This window comes from Abramis brama, assembly GCF_963993115.1.
Source record: "Abramis brama genome assembly, chromosome: 1".
In the NCBI taxonomy this organism is placed as follows: domain Eukaryota; kingdom Metazoa; phylum Chordata; class Actinopteri; order Cypriniformes; family Leuciscidae; genus Abramis; species Abramis brama.
The window spans coordinates 62,749,355-62,769,359 of NC_139963.1; the positions used below are offsets into that span (position 1 = coordinate 62,749,355).

A 20,005-nucleotide genomic window follows, 5' to 3' on the forward strand; every position below is an offset into this window, starting at 1 on the left:
AGTTTCCCTGCCATTGGTAAGCCTCGGCCTCCTCTTCATGTGTGGTTTCTTTAATGTGTGTATGTGTAACCTGCTCCTTCAGTCTTTTAATGTTTTAAGATTACTGCTTGATGATTGAAATAAAACTTTTGTATCTTTTGGTATCCACGTCTCAGGCCCTCCTTTCGATAACCACGTTCCTGTGTGTCCTTTGTAGGGGGTTAAATTCATTAATATTTATATTTCCCTGTTTAACAGGGTGGCGTAGTCAGCTATATCATATAGAGGTTTCTTGCTCTCAAGAAATTCTCAAGAAAGAAGAGGAACAGTTTTCTGAATGTGTGAATTCACACCCATCCGCCTAAACTGGGTTCAGAGATGATCACAGTTGTGTGTGGGTTAAACCAGTGCGGTCAAACTAACTGAGTTCTCACAGCCAGCGATGACATGCTTCTGGAAACACTAGAGCTCAAAGCCACAACACAAAGAGACTGTCACGCAGGTGTAGAAACACATGCGAAGAAGAAGAAGAAGAAGGCCAATAACATGCAAGACGTCACTGAAGACGACACCAGACACTGACTGAACCAGAACTGAACACAAATACAGGTGATGATGATGATGGTGATTGATGAGTGTAAAGCTGAAAATCATTAGTGTCCATGACAACAAAAGAGTGATTAAGGCAGACGATGATGAAACACAACGAGTCCAAACAAACCTGACTGTGACCGACACAAAAGACACCATTACTGTGGACAGCAAGTTCGGTCCGACTACGGCATGATTGGTGTCATTGTTCTCGGTGTGACTCAAGAAATCTGTCAAGCCCGTTTCATTACAAAAGGAAAAAATAAAAGATATTATCTTTTCAACTCTGAACTGCGATGATACGGACAATGAAGTGTGTGCAAATACTTTCTGTTTCTCCAAACTGGAGCTGATGTTAATCATTTCAATATACTTTAAAAACTGTTTTAGAATTAATTTTCTACAAGTTAGTCATGGATAGTGGAAACCTTTTCAGTAGCAAACTAATTTTATTACTAATAATGCAATTATTTTATTTCTAGATTTTAATGTCATGCTGGAAACTGCTAAAAGAAAGAAGTGAGACTAACAGTCATTCTCTCGTGTGCAAAAGTAGCCAATAAACTGTTCAGAGCAGATGTGTGTTGAGACAGTGTGTTCACAGTATATGCACTTCTCACACGTTTCACACACACTTAAAGCAACACTTCACTGTGGCATCGTGTCACTAAACAGCAACTCTAGCAGAATTTAAACACTCATTTGATGAGAGTAAATTACACAACCAGAGGAGGAGCTGATGATGTTTAAAGGAAGAGCTGTAACTATATATAATGAAGAGAAAGACTGACAGAAACACAAAATGGCTGATAAGTGTGATCTGTGTCTGCTGGGACTGATCATTCTCTCTTCACTTCTCACAGGTAAAGAAATCTGTATTTTCTCTAAAGACATTTCATTTGAACATGCTCAGTTTATTCTTGCACACATTCATGTTGTGATCTCAGAGTTGTGTATTGATACACACAGATCATACTGTATTATTCCTGATACTGGACATAGTGTCACTCAAACATCTGATGATGAAGAATTATCTTCATATTAAGAGTGTGTCAGTGATTTGAACAGCTCTCTGATAAAGACTAATAGTTTATTCTGGAGAGTGTGTTGTTTGCTTTAAGTCAGAATAAAGACTATGATTTAAAACTTCTACTTTTTATGCTGGTATGTTTTATGTTTCATTTATTAATATATATCATAATGATCTCTGAGATATACTGTGTTTCAGGAATCAGTGGAGTGGATCATGATCATGTGTTCATCAGTTCTGGTGGAAATGTGCGTCTGCCCTGTAATAAAACTCTTTCTGACTGCAAATCTAAAACTACATGGATCTACTCTAACAGACATTCAGCAGTTGAACTGATTACTAAAGGGATAAAGAAGAACGACACAAAGAGACATGAGAGACTGAGTCTGGAGTCTGACTGCTCTCTGAACATCAAGAACGTCACAGAAGAAGATTATGGATTATACATCTGCCAACAATGGATAAAAGTGAATGTAACAGACCAAAAACAAGGAAATGATACTTATGTTCATCTGCATGTTCTTCATGGTAAGTTTATGATTATGTGGTTTGAAAAGGGCAGATTCTCCCTTTAAACTCAGATGATGATCGAAGAGTCTGTGATTTGTGTCTTGTGTTCAGTTTCCATCATCATCATCATGGTCATATTGTACAGTATTAATGATCTGAACTAACATTCATCTTCACAGCTCAAGCTGATTCAACGACAGCAGTGAATCCAGTCCACATCACACACTCTCAGGATCCCTCAACTATAAACACACACGTTTCTAAAGGTACATCATCACTGTCTTTCTCACATCAGTGCTTTTCAGTGCATAATGCTAGAGTTATCTTCAGTGTTAACTAACCCATTTACTCCTAAAACGCCTGCTAAAAACGCCTATCAAAACCTGTTATTCTAGGATAAATACCCTTATCTCCTGAGGGTTTTCTGGAAAAATACTAAGAATTGTCAACGTCTACCAAAACCTTAATATCTAAGCCTCTGTAGCACTTAGAAACATGAAATAAAATATATTTTAAAGGTAAGAATCACAGGTTTTATTAAAACATGCTCCCTTAGCACTAACATAACACATTTTTCTAAAAATTCTCAAAATCATATGGGGAAGAAAAAAATATATAAATTAATTATATAAAATATAACAAATAACATTTTAAACATGCCAACACACTGAACAAGGCATCTTGTTATGAGAGAGAGGTGGGGAAAGTCCTGAGGTGGAACTGGGAACAGTCTCAGTCTCTGAGATCCATGGCTCACATCTCTCCTCTTTGGCTTTTGAACAGCATTATCCTCACACAGACAGACAGACAGACACACTGACTGACACACACACACACATACACACACAAAGAGAGACAGACAGAGTCAGATCAAATCATTTGTGGCGAACGACGTGGCACATGAAGCACTCGCAGTGCAGAGGAAGGTTACACTGCCTGCACCCCATCAGAGTTGACCCAGGACACGTCGGCGCCGCAGTGCTTCAGAGAACACTCCCTGCAGGTCTTCCTCTTGTTGTTGATCTGGACCAGGTCATGCTCAGCAGAAGCTCCAGTTGGACTGGTGGGGAGCACATTAGGAGCACTTCTCGCAGTGACGGGGACGATCAGCTCCTGGGTCAGATCCTCCAGCCAGTCCTTGTAGCCGCCCCTCCTGTACTTCCACTCCGCTCCTCCCGCAGACTTGGCAGCCACAAAGGCCTTGCAGCACGCCACCGTAACAAAGTAAAAGAACAGCCTCCTCCACCACTTCGTAGACCGATGATGGATCTGGTAGTAGCCCACCATCTGGTCCAGAAGATCGACTCCTTTCATATGTTGCTAATAGTCAGCAAGGCATGCTGGCACCCGATCCTCCGTCTGGCGTTGACCACTGGCCTTCCTCCTCACTAACCCATGGGCTGTCGGGTCATGGTAGTTGGAGAGGACCATCACAGCCTTGGTGTCTTGCCAGACACAGAAGGTCAAGTCATCCCGCTGTGCCACATTGAACTCATGCTTGTTCATCTCAGCCTTCTTTGTGAGCTGCTTATTCTTGGGGAGGTCCTTCCTTTTGGCACGCACCGTTCCACAAGCTTGCACCCCCTGACCTTGAGGTCCTCCATCAACTTCACACTGGCGTAAAAGTTGTCCATGTATACGGACAGGTTGGACCCATAATAAGGGGTCACCAGGGGCCTCATTTATAAAACTTTGTGTAGGATTTGCGTCATAAGTGGCGTACAGATGAAACATAGGACGTGCGTACGCACAAAAATATTCGGATTTATAAAACCGTGCGCATGCACATCCTACGCAGTTTTCCCTTAATAAATCACAATCAATTCTAAATGTAGCGCAGCTTTTGCGGCTTCATGTCACGCCCATAGTTGCCCATTAATAGTCTGTGAAACGCCCACAAGTTAATATTCATCGATTGCGAAATCATGGCAAACAACAGAGAGGAAAACCAAGAACGCGAGATCAGCCATTATGCGTCATTACGCATTGTGACGGCATCATGGCATTTTATTACCATCCATTTGATTGCATCTGACAAGCTACAGATGTGTTATGAGGATGAATTGCATAACATGCCAATATTATTGCAGAACATATTTCACTTTTCTTTTTGTAAATATGTGTTAATTTGCATTTCTGTTGTAATCTTCGTTTGCTTTTGTTTGTTTTACACTGCAGATCGATCAAACGGGTGTTCGTGTAGGCTGTTAATTGTAAGACTTGCTTTGTGAAGTCTTCATGTTATTTATGAGAGGCAGTATTGCCATTTCTTTTACACAACGGTCTACAGTTTCACACACTTTCACGTGTTTCTTCCATCTGCCCACGGTGTCGCCATTTCTCATTTCACCCGTTTTTGTGTGTACGCCTGGGTCAGAGTTTGCGTGAAGGACCGCACATTTTCCCGTCAAGTTTGTTTTTTATAAATACCAATTATTGCGTAGAGAGCGGAGTATATTAACATTATTGTATTTATTATTATCATTATCAACCATCATCACCATAATTATATAATTTATTATGCAATTTATTAATTATCCCATTATTATATTACTAGTTATTATGCTATTTATTAATTATGCCATTATTGTATAACTAGTTATGCTATTTATTCATTATAAAAAAAAAAAAAAAAAACACAAATCATTACCTCCAGATCATGTCGAAGCGGTCCCTTGCCATGGCCTTGGGGACGTTGGTCTGGTACAACCATTTTGTCTGCCTCCAGAAATCCCTGCTTCAAAATACCGAAGGCGAGACACAGCCCGACAAATGTCTTCATCTCCGTTTTGGAGACAGGGTTCCACTTCGAGTTGGTGGGGGTCTGACCGCACGTCTGTTCGGCGTACCGATTAGTTTCCGTCACCAACATGTCCCACCAAACAGACATAAAATACTGCTCATCCACTCACAAAATTATCAAAAAACATACATGTAAAAGTGAACAAATCAAATATACAAAGAAAGAGAGAAACACAAAATAAGCCGTACACTCGTAATGCTCGGCAACAAGTTTAAACTTCAGTTATTCATCAAGTCTGGGTGTCTTATGACCCCAATATGAAATAAACTGATTTAAATATCTTTTTAAAAAGAATATTTTTGACCTTAAAGAAAAATAGTTATCTCTGCCTACATTTTGTTTCTGTCTGACCAGAGAAAGTTTGTCCTGCCATTCACCTCAACAGCTCAGATGAAACTGAAGAGAAAATGGCCGACTTCACTTATTTTTTACTCTAAGGCTGTGTTTACATCCACTTTTTTTATTGATGATAATCAATAAAATAAATAACTCGCTTATGTTGCATAAGTACCCACTACTGGTGAACTCTTGAAATGTGTTTGAATGAAATGCTCTAAGATCTTGATCACATGTAATCTGATATAGAACTGATTATAAATTATAAATGAGTTTTACACGCCATTTTATAACACACACGTTTCTAAAGGTACATCATCACTGTCTTTCTCACATCAGTGCTTTCCAGTGCATAATGCTAGAGTTATCTTCAGTGTTAACTCATCAAAATATGACTGTCATATTCTACAGTATGATTGTCACATTGAGTTGCTGTTTTAGTTTCATTTCATGGACTTTTATGTTGTGTCCCAATTAGTGTACTTATGCATATTCTAGGACATGTTTAGTATAAACAGTGAGAGTAGTGTGTTCATATAACACTCCGGTTCTCTCACTCGATTCTCCCAGAAAGCGTCACATGAAGACGATATGTTGAGCTCATCCATGCAGCGCATTCACTGTAGATCCATGAAAAACACCAAACAGACATAAAATACTGCTCATCCCATATGAAAAAAACCTGCATGGTTCATATACAGCAACCATATATCTTCCTTACATAAATCGACCAGAATTACCTTCTGTGTTTCATGTAAGGCCCATACATGTCTTATACAAAATCAGACCGATTATGGCCACTTTCATACTAAATAGCACACATACAACTTGTAGGGGATTTTTGCGTTATATATGACTACTGTTAAAAGACTTATATGAGTTTTACATGACAAAAGTATGCAAATGTGTATGGTATTAGTAGAAATATATAAAACTCATATAAAAATCATATATAAATCATTTAAAGTTCTTATATTGAATCATATGCTAGTCAAATTAAAGTCATATAAAATTTATACACATTTTGTGTCATTTGTTTATGTGTTTCATACAGATTTCATGTTTTGATGACCAACATCTTTTGATGATTCACTTATATGCAGTTGGCAAAAATTTTAAATTGTACAGTGCAGAAGCCGGTTCGAGGATTACTGTCAGAGTATCACTGACCTTTAGGAAGACTGTTAATTTTCCTAAAGGATTTGAAAGAGCAGTTGAAAAGCAATGACATTGTAACACTGTGTATTTACATTAATTGTGAACTGTCTGGGCCTGTTGTTTGTGAACAAAACAAATCATAACATATTACTGCAAATGAACAAAGTTGAGTCAAACATGTTTCTAGAACAGTGATTAAAATGTTGAAAATTGGCTGGAATATGTTTTTGTATATGTGACATGAACTCTGGTGGTTATGCACTCTAAAAACTTTTAATATGATTTACTAATTTTTTTGGTGAAACATTTTTACACTTAGAATACTGATTAGCCTAGATTAAGCAGTGAAATCAATTACATACACTGTATTAACTGAGTAAATATAAGTAAAACAAATTAAATAGATCAGAGTAACTGCATTTGGTACATTAACAAATAATCATTTAGAAACAAATATTTATGAGTACTATTAACTGTGTTTATATGCCAGTAATATTAACTTTATTTCCTCTAAACCTTTGTAAAAATATTCCATACAACCACCGGTATAACTACATGACATTGGCCTTTATTGTCGATGCGTAGCCTACAGCAATACAGCATATTTTATAATCTTTTTAACACGTATACAATATTGCCTACATTTAAACTCATGTAACAAACATTTTCGAAGTAAAAATTAAACATTTAGGCCTAAACATTCAAGTAATTCAAGTGTAATCAACCGGTCTGTTATCCAATATCCACCGGATCAGTGCTGGTTGCCGTGCCGGAGACGGACTCGCCTCTGCGGGGGAACCTCTAACTTTACACCGCCGTCCTGCGTCACTCACAGCCGAAATACGCTGCGACGCGACTGACACCATAACCTGCCAATAAACAAACAGTGCACAGTTCTGAGGACATTTTATCATCCAAATTAGTTATATTCATTATCTTTAGGAATATAGTCGTGTGTTTTTTATGCAAGGCGTTACAATCACGGGAAAAGGCATGCGCGAGTCGACACTCGTTTAACTCGTGAGTAACATTGCGTCTCTGTATGTTATTTCGCATTAAATAAAATGATTTAAAGCACATTAATGATTATACAGATAAATAAAAACATACACACACCTGAATTTCACAGAGGAAATGCACCAGTTCAACGACGCTGCAAAGAGAAGAGGAGAACTCTCTGAAGAGTGGAGAGAGCTCAAACAGCGCGCGCTCACTCAACCGCTGAGTGTCGTCAGAGGGTGGGGGAGGGGTGCATTGTTTTAATTGATTTAATTTTATGCGTGTTAAAAATTAATAATATTGATTTTAAGTAATAGGCTATTTGTGGTTCTTGAAACAGATCAGTTTAATTATCCATTAGCAAATAATGTGATGGAAATTTCACAAATATATTAGAGCTAATATATTTGTGAAATTTCCATAATTTCTTAGCTCTAAGCGTATTTTAAATAAATAATTGCTTAGTCAAATACTAAATTATTTTAGTGAAAAACTTCAAACTGTAAATTTCAGACAAAATTAATTGTTGGAGTTTTAGTCAATTATTTCGGTATGTTCAACTCAAACTATCAAGTAAATGATATTCTGAGATTTTATTAAGTTAATAAAGTTAATTATTACTGTGATATTTACTAAGCCACTGAATTATTTTTTAGAGTGATACGCATAAGAATCACTTCGACATTTAGGAAAGTTTTGTGTTTGTAGGTTAAGAATAGAACTGTTGTATACCATAGTTGTTCTGTGATAAAGTTTAGAGAAATTGTCACAAATGAAAATGAAATCTGGTGATGCAGGATTTAAAATGAAAACTATTGATATGTGAAATATGCAAATGTATCTTTTAGAATATACTCTAATAAATAATTTTGTAATTAAAATGTGTGCTTGTGTAGTTTAAATGCGTTTCATCTAAGGCTGATTATACAGTATGATTGACTACAGGCATAGGGCTCGACTTAGGACAAGATAAGAGCAAGCATGAGTGAAGTACAGCCTTATACTGATTGGTAAAGTGCACTGTGTTTTATACACATCCATGCTGGACATTCATATTAAATTAGCATTATTTTCCTATGTTTTTACATCATGAAAATCTATATGGCTTTAGTTGTATGTAGGACATATATGATTAAAAATACATTAATATTATGCAATTTATATATGTGGTTTTTGCAGCATATATGTCCCTTACAATATTCTGTTGGAACATATAAGAATCACAGATGTTTTTAGCAAACCTTTTCCATATGGGATCCACTCACAAAATTATCAAAACACATACATGTAGCCGTACATTTGTAATGCTCAGCAACAAGTTTAGCATATGCAGGTCTGTATGTATGCTTGGGCTGTTGGAGCATTGTTGTCACCATTGTTGGGATTCATATGTTGATTCTTGATGTCTGTGTGTGTGTCTAAAAATCCCATAATGTATTTAAAAACCTAAATTCAGAATGTCTGATCTGTTGCAAGAAAGTGTTGTTGGTGAATATAGTCTATTAATATAATAATAATAATAATTCATTACATTTACAGTATATAGCGCTTTTCTCAGCACTCAAAGCGCTTTACATAGAAGGGGGAATCTCCTCAACCACCACCAGTTATTAATAACAAACATCCCGTTTTACCGTCACCATAATGGTGGCCAAACATTTTCAATAAAACATCAACATCTAAACCATAGATGTTGGCATTATGCAGAGTTCACACAGTAGTCGGGTCACTCTTCACACTGCACGACTATCCGGGGTAAACATCAGTTGCTGGTGTGTTCACACTGCATGACTTTACAGAACAAAGAATCGCCGACAACTTCTGTCTGGTCCCCAAACTACATTTCACAACCAAACACACGCGAGAAGTAATGAGGAAATAACGCAAGATCACGCGTGCGTGAGACTGAAATTGTTATTAAAAATTTAAGCCTGCAAGAAGATTGCGATCCAAATTGTCTGTGCGCTGATTTGCAGCGAAAAGGAGAAAAAGGAAAACAGATTATGCAGGAGGAAATGTTCGGGGAGACGAGGAGAGCAAGGATTGTGTTTCTGCAAAGAGTGTTGGGGGTAAATAAATAATTCTGCAATGTGCTGCTGTTGCTGCTGCTCAAGCAAATGTTTGTGCTTTATTTCTGTTTGATATGATTGTAAATATGTCTCTTAAAATGCTGATATTCTGGTCTATAACTCCTCCCCGAACATCCCGCTGTCCTGTATCTTGCTCTCTCATTGGCTGTCGGTCATCGCCGATGTAGTTTTCAATCAGAACACATTCACACAGCAGGATTGTGAATCGCCGACAGGTTCAGATATTTAGCATATTTACCATCTCAATGATTCTCTCAGATCGCGTCTTTGATAATTTACACTGCGTGATTGTCACTCACGTTTTCCTATGATTCCAGGCATTTGTCGGCGAGCGAAAATCGGGGCTAAAATCGTTCAGTGTGAACTCGGCATAAGTTCTTGTGTTACTCTTTTCTTCAGTCATTCTGCTTGTTAACAGCAGGTGTTCATCACTAATGCTCAATCATCACTTAATTAATCACTTTATCATCTCATTAACTTTAACACTGATCCAGAGTTACTTTAACACTCTTTAAAAAAGTGGGACCATATGTACTCTGAGCAGAGTTAAATTAAATCTGGGGATTTTGCTGTGTGTGTTCTCATGTTGGATTGCTCTCTTTAATTTGGTAAAATAAAGTTTAAGCTGCTAGGTTTGCTATGCCTCACCTCTTCTTCTCCTCATTCTGGATATTATTATGATGCATCTCAACTAACATTCATCCTTTTCAGCTCAAGCTGATACGACAACACCAGGCACAGACTCTCAGGATCATTCAATTACACACACACAAGGTACATAATCACAGTGTTTTGTCTTTGTCTACAATTGTCCCCAATCTGCTCTGTCCATCTCTAGTTAAAATATAATGGTAATATTGTACAGTATGAATAATCTGAACAAACATTAATCCATTACAGCTCCAGCTGTTTCAACAACAACAGTGAGTCCTTCTACACAAGGTACATGATGATGCTGATGCTTTTACGCCATTGATGATGTTATTCAAAGAACAGCTTTGTCTAACATAATTATATAGAAAATATGAATGAATTACCATATAGACACTCTACCACTTCTATAAATAATCAGTATGTTAGAGCTGAGTTGACTTTTTCCTTTTGTTTCTTGAAAGAAGAACAATAAATAAATTAGGGATCGACCGATATGCATTTTTCAGGGCCGATGCCGATACCGATTATTACAGATCAAGTAGACCGATAACCGATATTTTGAACCGATATGTCTAGTGTAAAAATGAAAATTAATGTCAAAATTAAGAATAAAAAGTTTGCCTCTGACAAAGACTCTCTTTAAATTATTTTAACATATCTTTAATTCTGAGAACTGTTCATAATAACTACATTAATATTAATAATAACAAAAACATAAAAAGTGCTGGGAACATCCAAATAATAGAGGTGACTATTCAATTAAAGGAGCATTTCACCCATGGGAACATTGATCTTTATTGAAAGTGGGTCATATATGTAGTCGAAATGTAAAATAAATTTTGAATTTGGTGCCTTCTTGACCGAGGAAAGAAAGAAAGTAACTTCAGGACGCATTTGTATGAAAGACAACAACTCCCACAATGCACCACATTGCACAGCTCCGCAAGCCACTCCCACTAATCCAGAACAGCATATGAATCACTCATCCGTCCATAAGCCTAGCTACCACCGGAGCTTGAAATTCATTTCACACACAATGTCTAACGTTAGTTAGTTGGCGAACTCATTAGTGAATTACTCCTCATTTGTATTTCTTTCGAAGTGGTGAATTATTGCATGGTAACGTTACCGGGATGTTCAGTCAGATGCGGTGCGAAACTAGGATGGTTCACAACACAAATGTCCGTGTCCTCGTCTGATTCAGAGATTTCGTCCAGGAGAAATTGTCATCGTTGAAATTCTTTGCCGCAGACGGACTCTATCTCTGTGTTCGTAGCGGTTCGTAGTTGCATAGTGAGATCACCGGCGCCACCAGTCTGCCCTAACTCGAGCCAGTCCGGGCTCCTCGTCCGCGGCAGGTCTTCTGCCTCGGCTGCTCTTCGCTATAATGCGGCTTGTAAAGGTAGCCACAAACACCTGATTCAAGCATCAGACTTCCGAAATCCTCTTCTTCTATATCATATTGAGCACTCTCCTCCGCTATTGTCATAACTTTATATCTGTCTCCACAGCGCCTGTTAGCTTAGCTTCACACAAGATGGAGGATATTGCTTTCAGTTTCAGAAAGTGAAGTCCCACCCACTGATCTGTAATAGGTCTGTAGCGTGAGCGGGTCCCGCCCCCTGGAATAATGAGGAGCTATTGTAGTCTCTACACTTTTCAATGAAATGTGACTTCCTGCTTATTATGACGCAAAATGATGATTTTTACGTCATAATAAGCAGGAAGTAAAACACTTAAATCCTTATTTCTCCCATCTCAGGGAAAAATGAATGAAAAATCCACCTTTATTATAATATATGACTGGGTTTCTAACAATACAAAGCTTAATGCAAATGGGTGAAGTCTCCCTTTAATAGTCTAATGCACATCAATGGATTAACTAAAAAAGCACACACACATTTATACATACACACACACACACATATACATATATGTACGTATGTATGTGTATATATATGTATATATATATGTATGTATATGTGTATGTATGTTATATTTAGCATTTTATTTGCAGCTAATCGCTACACCTGCTTTTGCATGCATAATGTGAACATTATTCATACGAGTATACACAGAATTGCATTAAAATCACACATAAACCATATTGTAATAGTGTGTTTATTTTTTTATTTTTTTGATGTGTGAAATGTTTATTTGACTGTTTATCACCGCGATACAAACTAGGAAGTATACAGGACAGCGTCATCCAGAAACGTGCAATGTGAGATGATTGACAACTAACGTTATTCGTCAAATGAGAGAGCGCGGAGTCGGAGATAACTAAATCAGGAATAGGGAGCTTGCGTCGTGTCAGGTTGTCAGAGCTTGATGCCCTTTCAGCTCTTCAAAATTGCATAATGGTAATTCTGAATCTGTATGACGGAAAACGGAACGGACGCTGTTCAGTGAAGCTATGTGAACAACACAAAAACCGCAGCAGACGTGAGTGAATTCATTCGTGTTGATAATCTATTCACAATATAACGTTAAGTTGGCCGAATGGTGAGAGAAGTAGGTTTTAGTTTCACTAGCACTGATGTGAAGCTCCGTTAAAGGTGAACTAAGTCACTTTTTTATCTTAACCGAACAGCTTCGGAGTCATTGGAATGGTTATATGACTGTTTTCGGGTTGAATGGTGGTCTTCTCGCACCCCTCGAGCGCCTGTGAGACGAAAAACCACCCTTGCAACTTTGGATGCAACGCAGCATCAGGAAGTATCGTGTGATATCAGGTCTCGCTATGTAACAAACTGCTTTACGGCACTGCACACATATACTATCTAAACATTTATATGCTAGCCTTCTGTGTATTATACATACCTCAGTGGACATGGCTCCGTGCGTTTGCCGGGTTCTTTGAAAACAAATGCACATGACCAGCGGGAGAAGATGGGACGAGCCAAAGAGTTTTGACGACAGTGTTGTCAAATATCTATTCCGAAGCTGTAGGGGGAGCTCTATAGAGAAACCCGCGAGCAAAAAGCGAGAAAACAGCGAAGAAATCGGCAAAGCTGCATAATGCAACTTTAAAGCATATCACTGCAATGACGGACATTGACCAGGAATTCACAGTATATTAACTGTGAACGGGGCTTGTCATCATAAATCGATTATATTTAGGTGTTTTGCAACTTCAGTGTAGTGATTTAATGCAACTTCAGGAACGTTTACTGCTTTCTTACCTTCGAGAGATAACTGATGTGTGATGATCACTGAAGCAGCTCCTGTTAGCAAGTGCTTTCCGTGTGAGAGCGGAACATTTTCCACCCGCGTCAGCCGTATTGATTGGCCGGACTCGTGACTCCCAACAAATCAGATGGTCGATGGGCGGGGATTAGTCAAGGCCACAGAGCGGTGCGCTCTGACTGAGGTGGCTGGATCAGTGCCAGATCGAGCATTTCAAAATAAAATTGTTTTATCGGCAAATCGGTTTTGAAAATGGCCGATACCGATAACAATAAAAATGCTTAATATCGGCGCCGATAATCGGTCGACCCCTAAAATAAATCACAGGGCATTAATCAAAAGTCAGAGGAAGATCAGAATCGTTTGAAGTCTCATTTGGTGCCGATGGCTTTTGTCTTTGTCTATAATTGTCCCCAATCTGCCCTGTCCGTCTCTGACTCTGTGCTCGATCTCTTCTTCAGTCATAGTGATTTCTGTCGCTGCAGTCGCTGTTCTCCTTCTTGCTCTTCTCTGGCTGATCTGCAGAAAAAGAGCTGGTGAGTTTTCAGATTTACTCCTTTACAACAATTAAAAACAGTTCAGATGAGCAAACAAACACATCATGTTCAGACTGTAAGTATCATAGAAACATGTGAATTATATTAAATTCTCAAACAGAAGTTTATTCCTGCTGAGAAATCCTGTAATGTCAATATCACAGAGTTATCAAGTCAACAATCATTTTTATTATTCATTTTAATGCTTCAACAAAACCTGATTGTTGAAAAGTCTTAATGCTTAACATTGTTTTTTTCATGTGTGTTTTATCATAAAAACCCATAAAAAATTGATAATGCACTTGTTTTCAGATAATAAAAGAGGGACTGGCGACTCTGCGGTGAGTTCAGTAATGCAGTGATTTAGATTTGATTACTGTCTTTAAAGCTCAATAAAGTGTCATTCATGCAGTTTAACTGTTTGTTCTGAAGGTCAAAGATGAGAATGATCATAAAGGGACGTATGAGACGATCAACATGTCCATTCCTCCCGCTGCAAGAGCCAATGTGAGTCCACTAAATCACCAAACATTACGTTCACTGTCTGTTCAATAATGTGACTTATTAAAAGCTTTTGTGTTATTCTACATATTATAGTGAGAGATATGTCTGTTCTGTGTGTTAAACTTGACTCTCTGCACGTTTGCATTGATGTTTAGGAGCAGACAGATGATGTGACTTATTCTGAGGTCACTTCTTCCAATACAAAGCCAGTAAAATCACTCAATGTGAGTAGATACCAGCACATGAGTTTGACTCTCAGATAAATGAAGCTCATGCTCTAATAATAATAATAATAATCGCTGGGGTTCAAACATTGATGGACAGAATCTGTTCTTTCAGGATCATGATGATACAGTGACTTATGCTGCCGTCAGAGGAAGAGAAGATCAACCGAAGGATGAACTTTACGCCTCTGTGAACAAGAACAAGACCTTCACACATAAACATTAATGATACAGATCATGAGCTCATCATATCAGGAGCAGACGGGAAGATTTCATCTCTCTGGGGTTTGGAGGAATTATATATTTGTGTGTGAACGAGCAGATATTTGTTGAATGTCCTGTGAATATGAATGAGATTTATTGTGAATATTTAAAAAATACAATATTTATCTGTATTAAACTGTCGATTAACACTAGCTAAGTTTCCATCCACTTGTCAATCGAATTATCTGAAGTTCAGTTTAAAAACTTGTGTGAATAAAGCTGGTGAAAGTGTGTTTCCATCCAACGGCTTTAAAGCGAATAAAAACCTGTGCGTAATGACGTCACATGCTGTTTTGCGAACAAATTGGTATATTGAATTGATTTGAGACATTTTAGGTGTTTCCATTCATTTTTTGCACTGAATCGCACAACATTCAAGCAAACATTTGCGAACAAAGTTTTGCTAGACAAAATGGATCGCACCATCTACCAACAAATGATCCATAGTCCTGTTGCACAAGTTGTAATAGTGCTTATGTGCCAGCTGATAGCGACATATCAAGCTATGTATCGCTGTTTGAGCGCCTTCCATTTACTCCGGAGGACGTCCCACGGCTTGTCGTAACCTTTGTTGGCCATTTCCTTCGCGAGTTCCTGATAAATTATGGCATTTCTTATTTTTTTGCTATCTAAAAATAGCCGTTATATTTTTCTGGTAAATTAAATTCAGAAAGTATCTCGTCTCCTCGTTTGTCCACTTACGTCTTTGTTGACACGGGTCCGTCATGTGTGCAAACTATAGACAGTAGGCTATATAAGAATAATATTTAAGAGGTGGTGACATGTTCATGTAGCCTAACATGTAAGAGTGCGCTGCCAATAACGCACCTAAAAGCTGTCAGAACTGGGAAAAGTAATGATTATTAGTATGTCGAATATATCAAGGACACATTTCAATTGTTTATTAATAAACAAGTGTTTTCTGTGTCAAAGATGAGGTTGACGATGCTGACTCGCTATCTTCGCAGTAGTGAACGCGCCAAAGAGAAATGCACATTTCATTACATAAGCAGAGAGCAGTCTGTTTTCTTTCGTTTTGAATGGTTTTGTTTAAAAGTTTACATTTCATGCTTTCTATATACAGTATATATAGGCTATATGTCTCAGGTCTGTGAGACAAGTAGCTTATACGCTGAGTTTCGGTTCATTTAAGAGGCCAGCTCCAGTTCACGCGCCGGCGACTCCGTGTCCTGAAGCCGTAGGCTTTCTACAAAAACAAACTTAATGAAGTGGTCAAAATCATGTCTGCCCACTCCATTTGTCTCCCGATATTTTCGGGATCATCTTATCTTATTCATGCTTTTCACTTTTCATATAATCAACATGAAATTTAAAAAATATATATTAATTTATTTACACATGAATATGAAACTAAATCGTTTTTTAATGACTGGGCCACAACACATAGGCCTATTAGCCTACAGTAGCCTACAGATAAATTTTATGTCGAAGATAATTAATATCATTTTATTGCATTTGTATTAGTTGTTTTAAGAGTAAAAATAAAATATAAAATCGGTCGGTAGGACTAAAAGGAAAAAAAAAAAAAAGTCCTAAATCGGTCCTAAATTGACAGGGTCGGTCGGGTTACGCCAAACAAGAATATTTTTAAGGATGGCCTGGGCGAAAATTAACTAAAACTTCTTCTTCTATGTTTTGTGGCGGGTTGCAACCATAAAATGACCTAAAACTTAATCGCAATTCATTATTTATTCGGCAAATAACGTTTCCATCAGCGTTTATCGCATAAGCCGTATATCGATCAAGATAAAATCCGATGAGACCGAACGCATTTCATTTGAGTCGATATTCATGAAATTCAATCGAATTTTACTGTTTCCATAAGGCATTTTTCATTCGATATCACTTAATTCGGATAAAAACGTGTGGATGGAAACATAGCTACTGAGGGCTACATTTGCACTTCAGTTTCACTGTACAACCACAGGTAGACTGAAAGCCTCTCACATCTCACAGGACATGATTTTGATCTCATTACACATTTTATCAACAGCTTATTAATATTGTTCATTTTTATTTTCTGCTGGCTTGGATTGTCTTTAATTGATTAAAATATTTCAGTGTTAATTAAAGTCAGTAAAGAGAGAGTTCTGTCTCATTCACTTTTACTTAATGTTTGTAGGCCATTTGCTTCATGTAATGATTGATTAAACTCATTTCTCATTTTATCGATCTCATTGTTTTTGCCCATTTTTATTTTCTGCTGATTCTGCTTGAATCAGGAATAATTTTAGTTCTGAAAGCCATGAAGCATTATGTTTGCTTTTTGAGCTTTCCATGTTGTTCATTTCTCAATAGAGCTTTTAAATGCCTAAGTTGTGTTAGCCGTTTTTTTGTCTAACATAAAGGAAATTAAACTAGTTGTCTGGTTTTGGTTGTGGAACATATTTGGGGCTCAGCTTGAACAATCTATCTGCAGCTTTTCTTTGTGTGTAAGTTCAGACAGCTGCAGATATCTGAGTGCATGTAAGGAGTAGTTTTATCTGATCACCAGTAAGTCCTCCTCACACATCCACTGAAGGAGATGTGTGACCGTTAACTGTCTGAGTGTGACTTCCTTCTCTGACTGCAAAACACTCTGTGTGTCAGAACGACATTCTTGCAAGAACAAAAACGTATAAAGACACTGGTTGTTTCTCCATTTCAGCCTCACCATTATTAAAGTCATATTTTTTTTTTTGTTTCTACAAAATTAAATGTGTAATATGAATAATTAGTGCTCATAAACGGCTGTTGAGATAGTATTCTGAAGAGAAGGCTTTTTACCCTGAAACAGTGTACCGTGGGATCGTTCCTCATCCTCATCGGATATAAGCTACAGCAATCAGCTTCACTAAATGACAGAAAGTGCTCTTTTAACACGGACATTTAAAAGGACAGAAGGATGGATTTTCTGCTTCAAGTTTTAGGACTAGCTGAGTGTCTGTGTCGTTTTCTATAAATATTCAGATATAAGTGACCAAAAAAGCCATTTTAAAGTAGTTAAAACATCCGAATGGTAAAATTGTGTTTGCCTCCTCTATTTTAAAAACCCACCAGCCGTCACTGGAAAACAGAAGTACGTTTAGCAGTAACTACAAAGCTATTTGAGGAAAAAAATATTACTTATTTTCAATTTTAAAAAAATAAAGACAAAAAAGGACTGACCAAGGACGTTCTGAATGATAACAGCACTAAACACTAGACAAGAGAGTCCATTATCACACTCTGAGCTACAAGGAAACGCTGAACATTTGGACACCATGTTTCACAGTCTCTAGACACTTCCTCAATGTGGAATTGACTCTCTTTTGCAGCCTGTCTCTAGTGGCCAGTCGATGAATTGCAGTTTAAGTTACTTCTGTATCGGCTTCACAAGAGAGACCGGAAGGTTGCCGCCTTAAAGGTACATATCTTTTTATCGGAGAGTGATTTCTATCAGGATGACTCTGAACCAGACAATGTGGAAACAGACGATTCAGAACAGGACTATGTCTTGGTCAATATTACAGAAAACAGGAGTATGTTTGGCAGTAACTGCTATTTTAAGAAAAGAAAAAATATATATTATTGATTTTAAATTTTTAAAAAAAGAAAGAAAAAGAAAAACCTAGGATGATAAGCAAACACTAGACAAGAGAGTCCATTACCACACTCTGAGCTACAAGGAAATGCTGAACATTTGGACACCATGTTTCACTTCCTCAAATCTGCTTCACAGCTTTATCAGCGCTTTAACCTGTTCTGAGAACAGAGCTATTCTCTGAACGTGTTCAAATGCATCCCGCAAAATCACCATCATCTGGAAATCACACTGAATGCTGCACTTGAAGTCCATTTCAGAGTCTTGCATATCTGAGCTTTCTCTATTCTCCTGAGTAACTCTCTCAGTTAAAGGGATAGTTCACTTTGAAATTAATTTTTGATATGTTTTAGCTTACCTCAAGGGCATCCAAGATGTAGGTGTCTTTGTTTCCGCAGTAGTTTCAATTTTGATATTTTTAGGTCAAACCGTTCTTGTCTGTCAGTCATATAATGCAGGTCGATGGTCACTGTCTCAAAACACAAGCACAGAGTCCAAATTAAAACAATTCCCCATCGTCCAAATGAAACGCGGGCGGGTATAGATATATACACTAGATGTCGCTTGGCTACGGTTTCGTTCCAATGAACTGCAGTAGCCAAGGCGACATCTATGTATATATCTATACCCGCCCGCGCCGTCAGATCATTTGGACGTGTGCTGTTTTCAAGAGATAACAACGATATAAATACTGTTCGTTTTCTCACACAAACCGCTCGTTTCGTGTCTTAGGCCATCAATGTGTACTTATGATGGGGAATTGTTTCATTTGGACGATGGGGAATTGTTTTAATTTGGACTCTGTGCTTGTGTTTTGAGACAGTGACCATCGACCTGCATTATATGACTGACAGACAAGAACGGTTTGACCTAAAAATATCAAAATTGAAACTACTGCGGAAACAAAGACACCTACATCTTGGATGCCCTTGAGGTAAGCTAAAACATATCAAAAATTAATTTCAAAGTGAACTATCCCTTTAAATGATCTATAAGAGATCATCTGAGGTTTTGCATATGTGATTATATATATATAATTCTCTTTATTTTGCAGATTTTAAACACACATAAACACTAACATTTTACATGAAGCATTGCCTTTATCACATTTGCTGTCGATGAATAAATGATGTTACTGCCATGATGGTGTTGTTCCAGCATCTACCAGCAGAGGGTTGATGAGATTATTCAGTCAATTCCTGACCCAATCCCAGAGGAAAACCGTGAGGATCAGGCACTCTTTTAAAAAGACAAATTCCCGGCTATACTTTTGGACTCTGGTCATATACATATATATATATATATATATATATGTTTATATATATATATATATATATATATATATATATATATATATATATATATATATATATATATATATATCACCAAAATGTGTTTGTATACAGACTGTTTAATGTACAAGGGATCATTAAAAGATCACTAGTAGAGAGAAATCGCACTAATCCCTGAACTTCACGACACATGACCCTAAGAGTGATCGATGAAATTAAATTAGATTTAATAGAGGATTTTAACTGTGACAAGATGATTGACA

The 20,005-nt window shown here is 37.5% G+C and overlaps 1 protein-coding gene and 1 long non-coding RNA gene across 2 annotated transcripts in view; both read left to right on the forward strand.

Moving 5' to 3' along the window:
* Positions 1 to 1,276: 1,276 nt before the first annotated feature.
* Positions 1,277 to 20,005, forward strand: part of LOC311078116 (uncharacterized protein) — a 54,504-nt gene continuing 35,775 nt past the window's right edge. The window contains exon 1 of the mRNA XM_084106802.1: positions 1,277 to 1,433. Coding sequence (XP_083962928.1) covers positions 1,373 to 1,433 — 61 coding nt within the window. The 5' untranslated portion in view covers positions 1,277 to 1,372. The remainder of the gene's footprint in view (positions 1,434 to 20,005) is intronic.
* On the forward strand, positions 14,307 to 17,060 carry LOC311096898. The gene is made up of 3 exons (XR_014609159.1): positions 14,307 to 14,382; positions 14,535 to 14,603; positions 14,719 to 17,060. It is a non-coding gene; the product is annotated as an uncharacterized lncRNA (long non-coding RNA).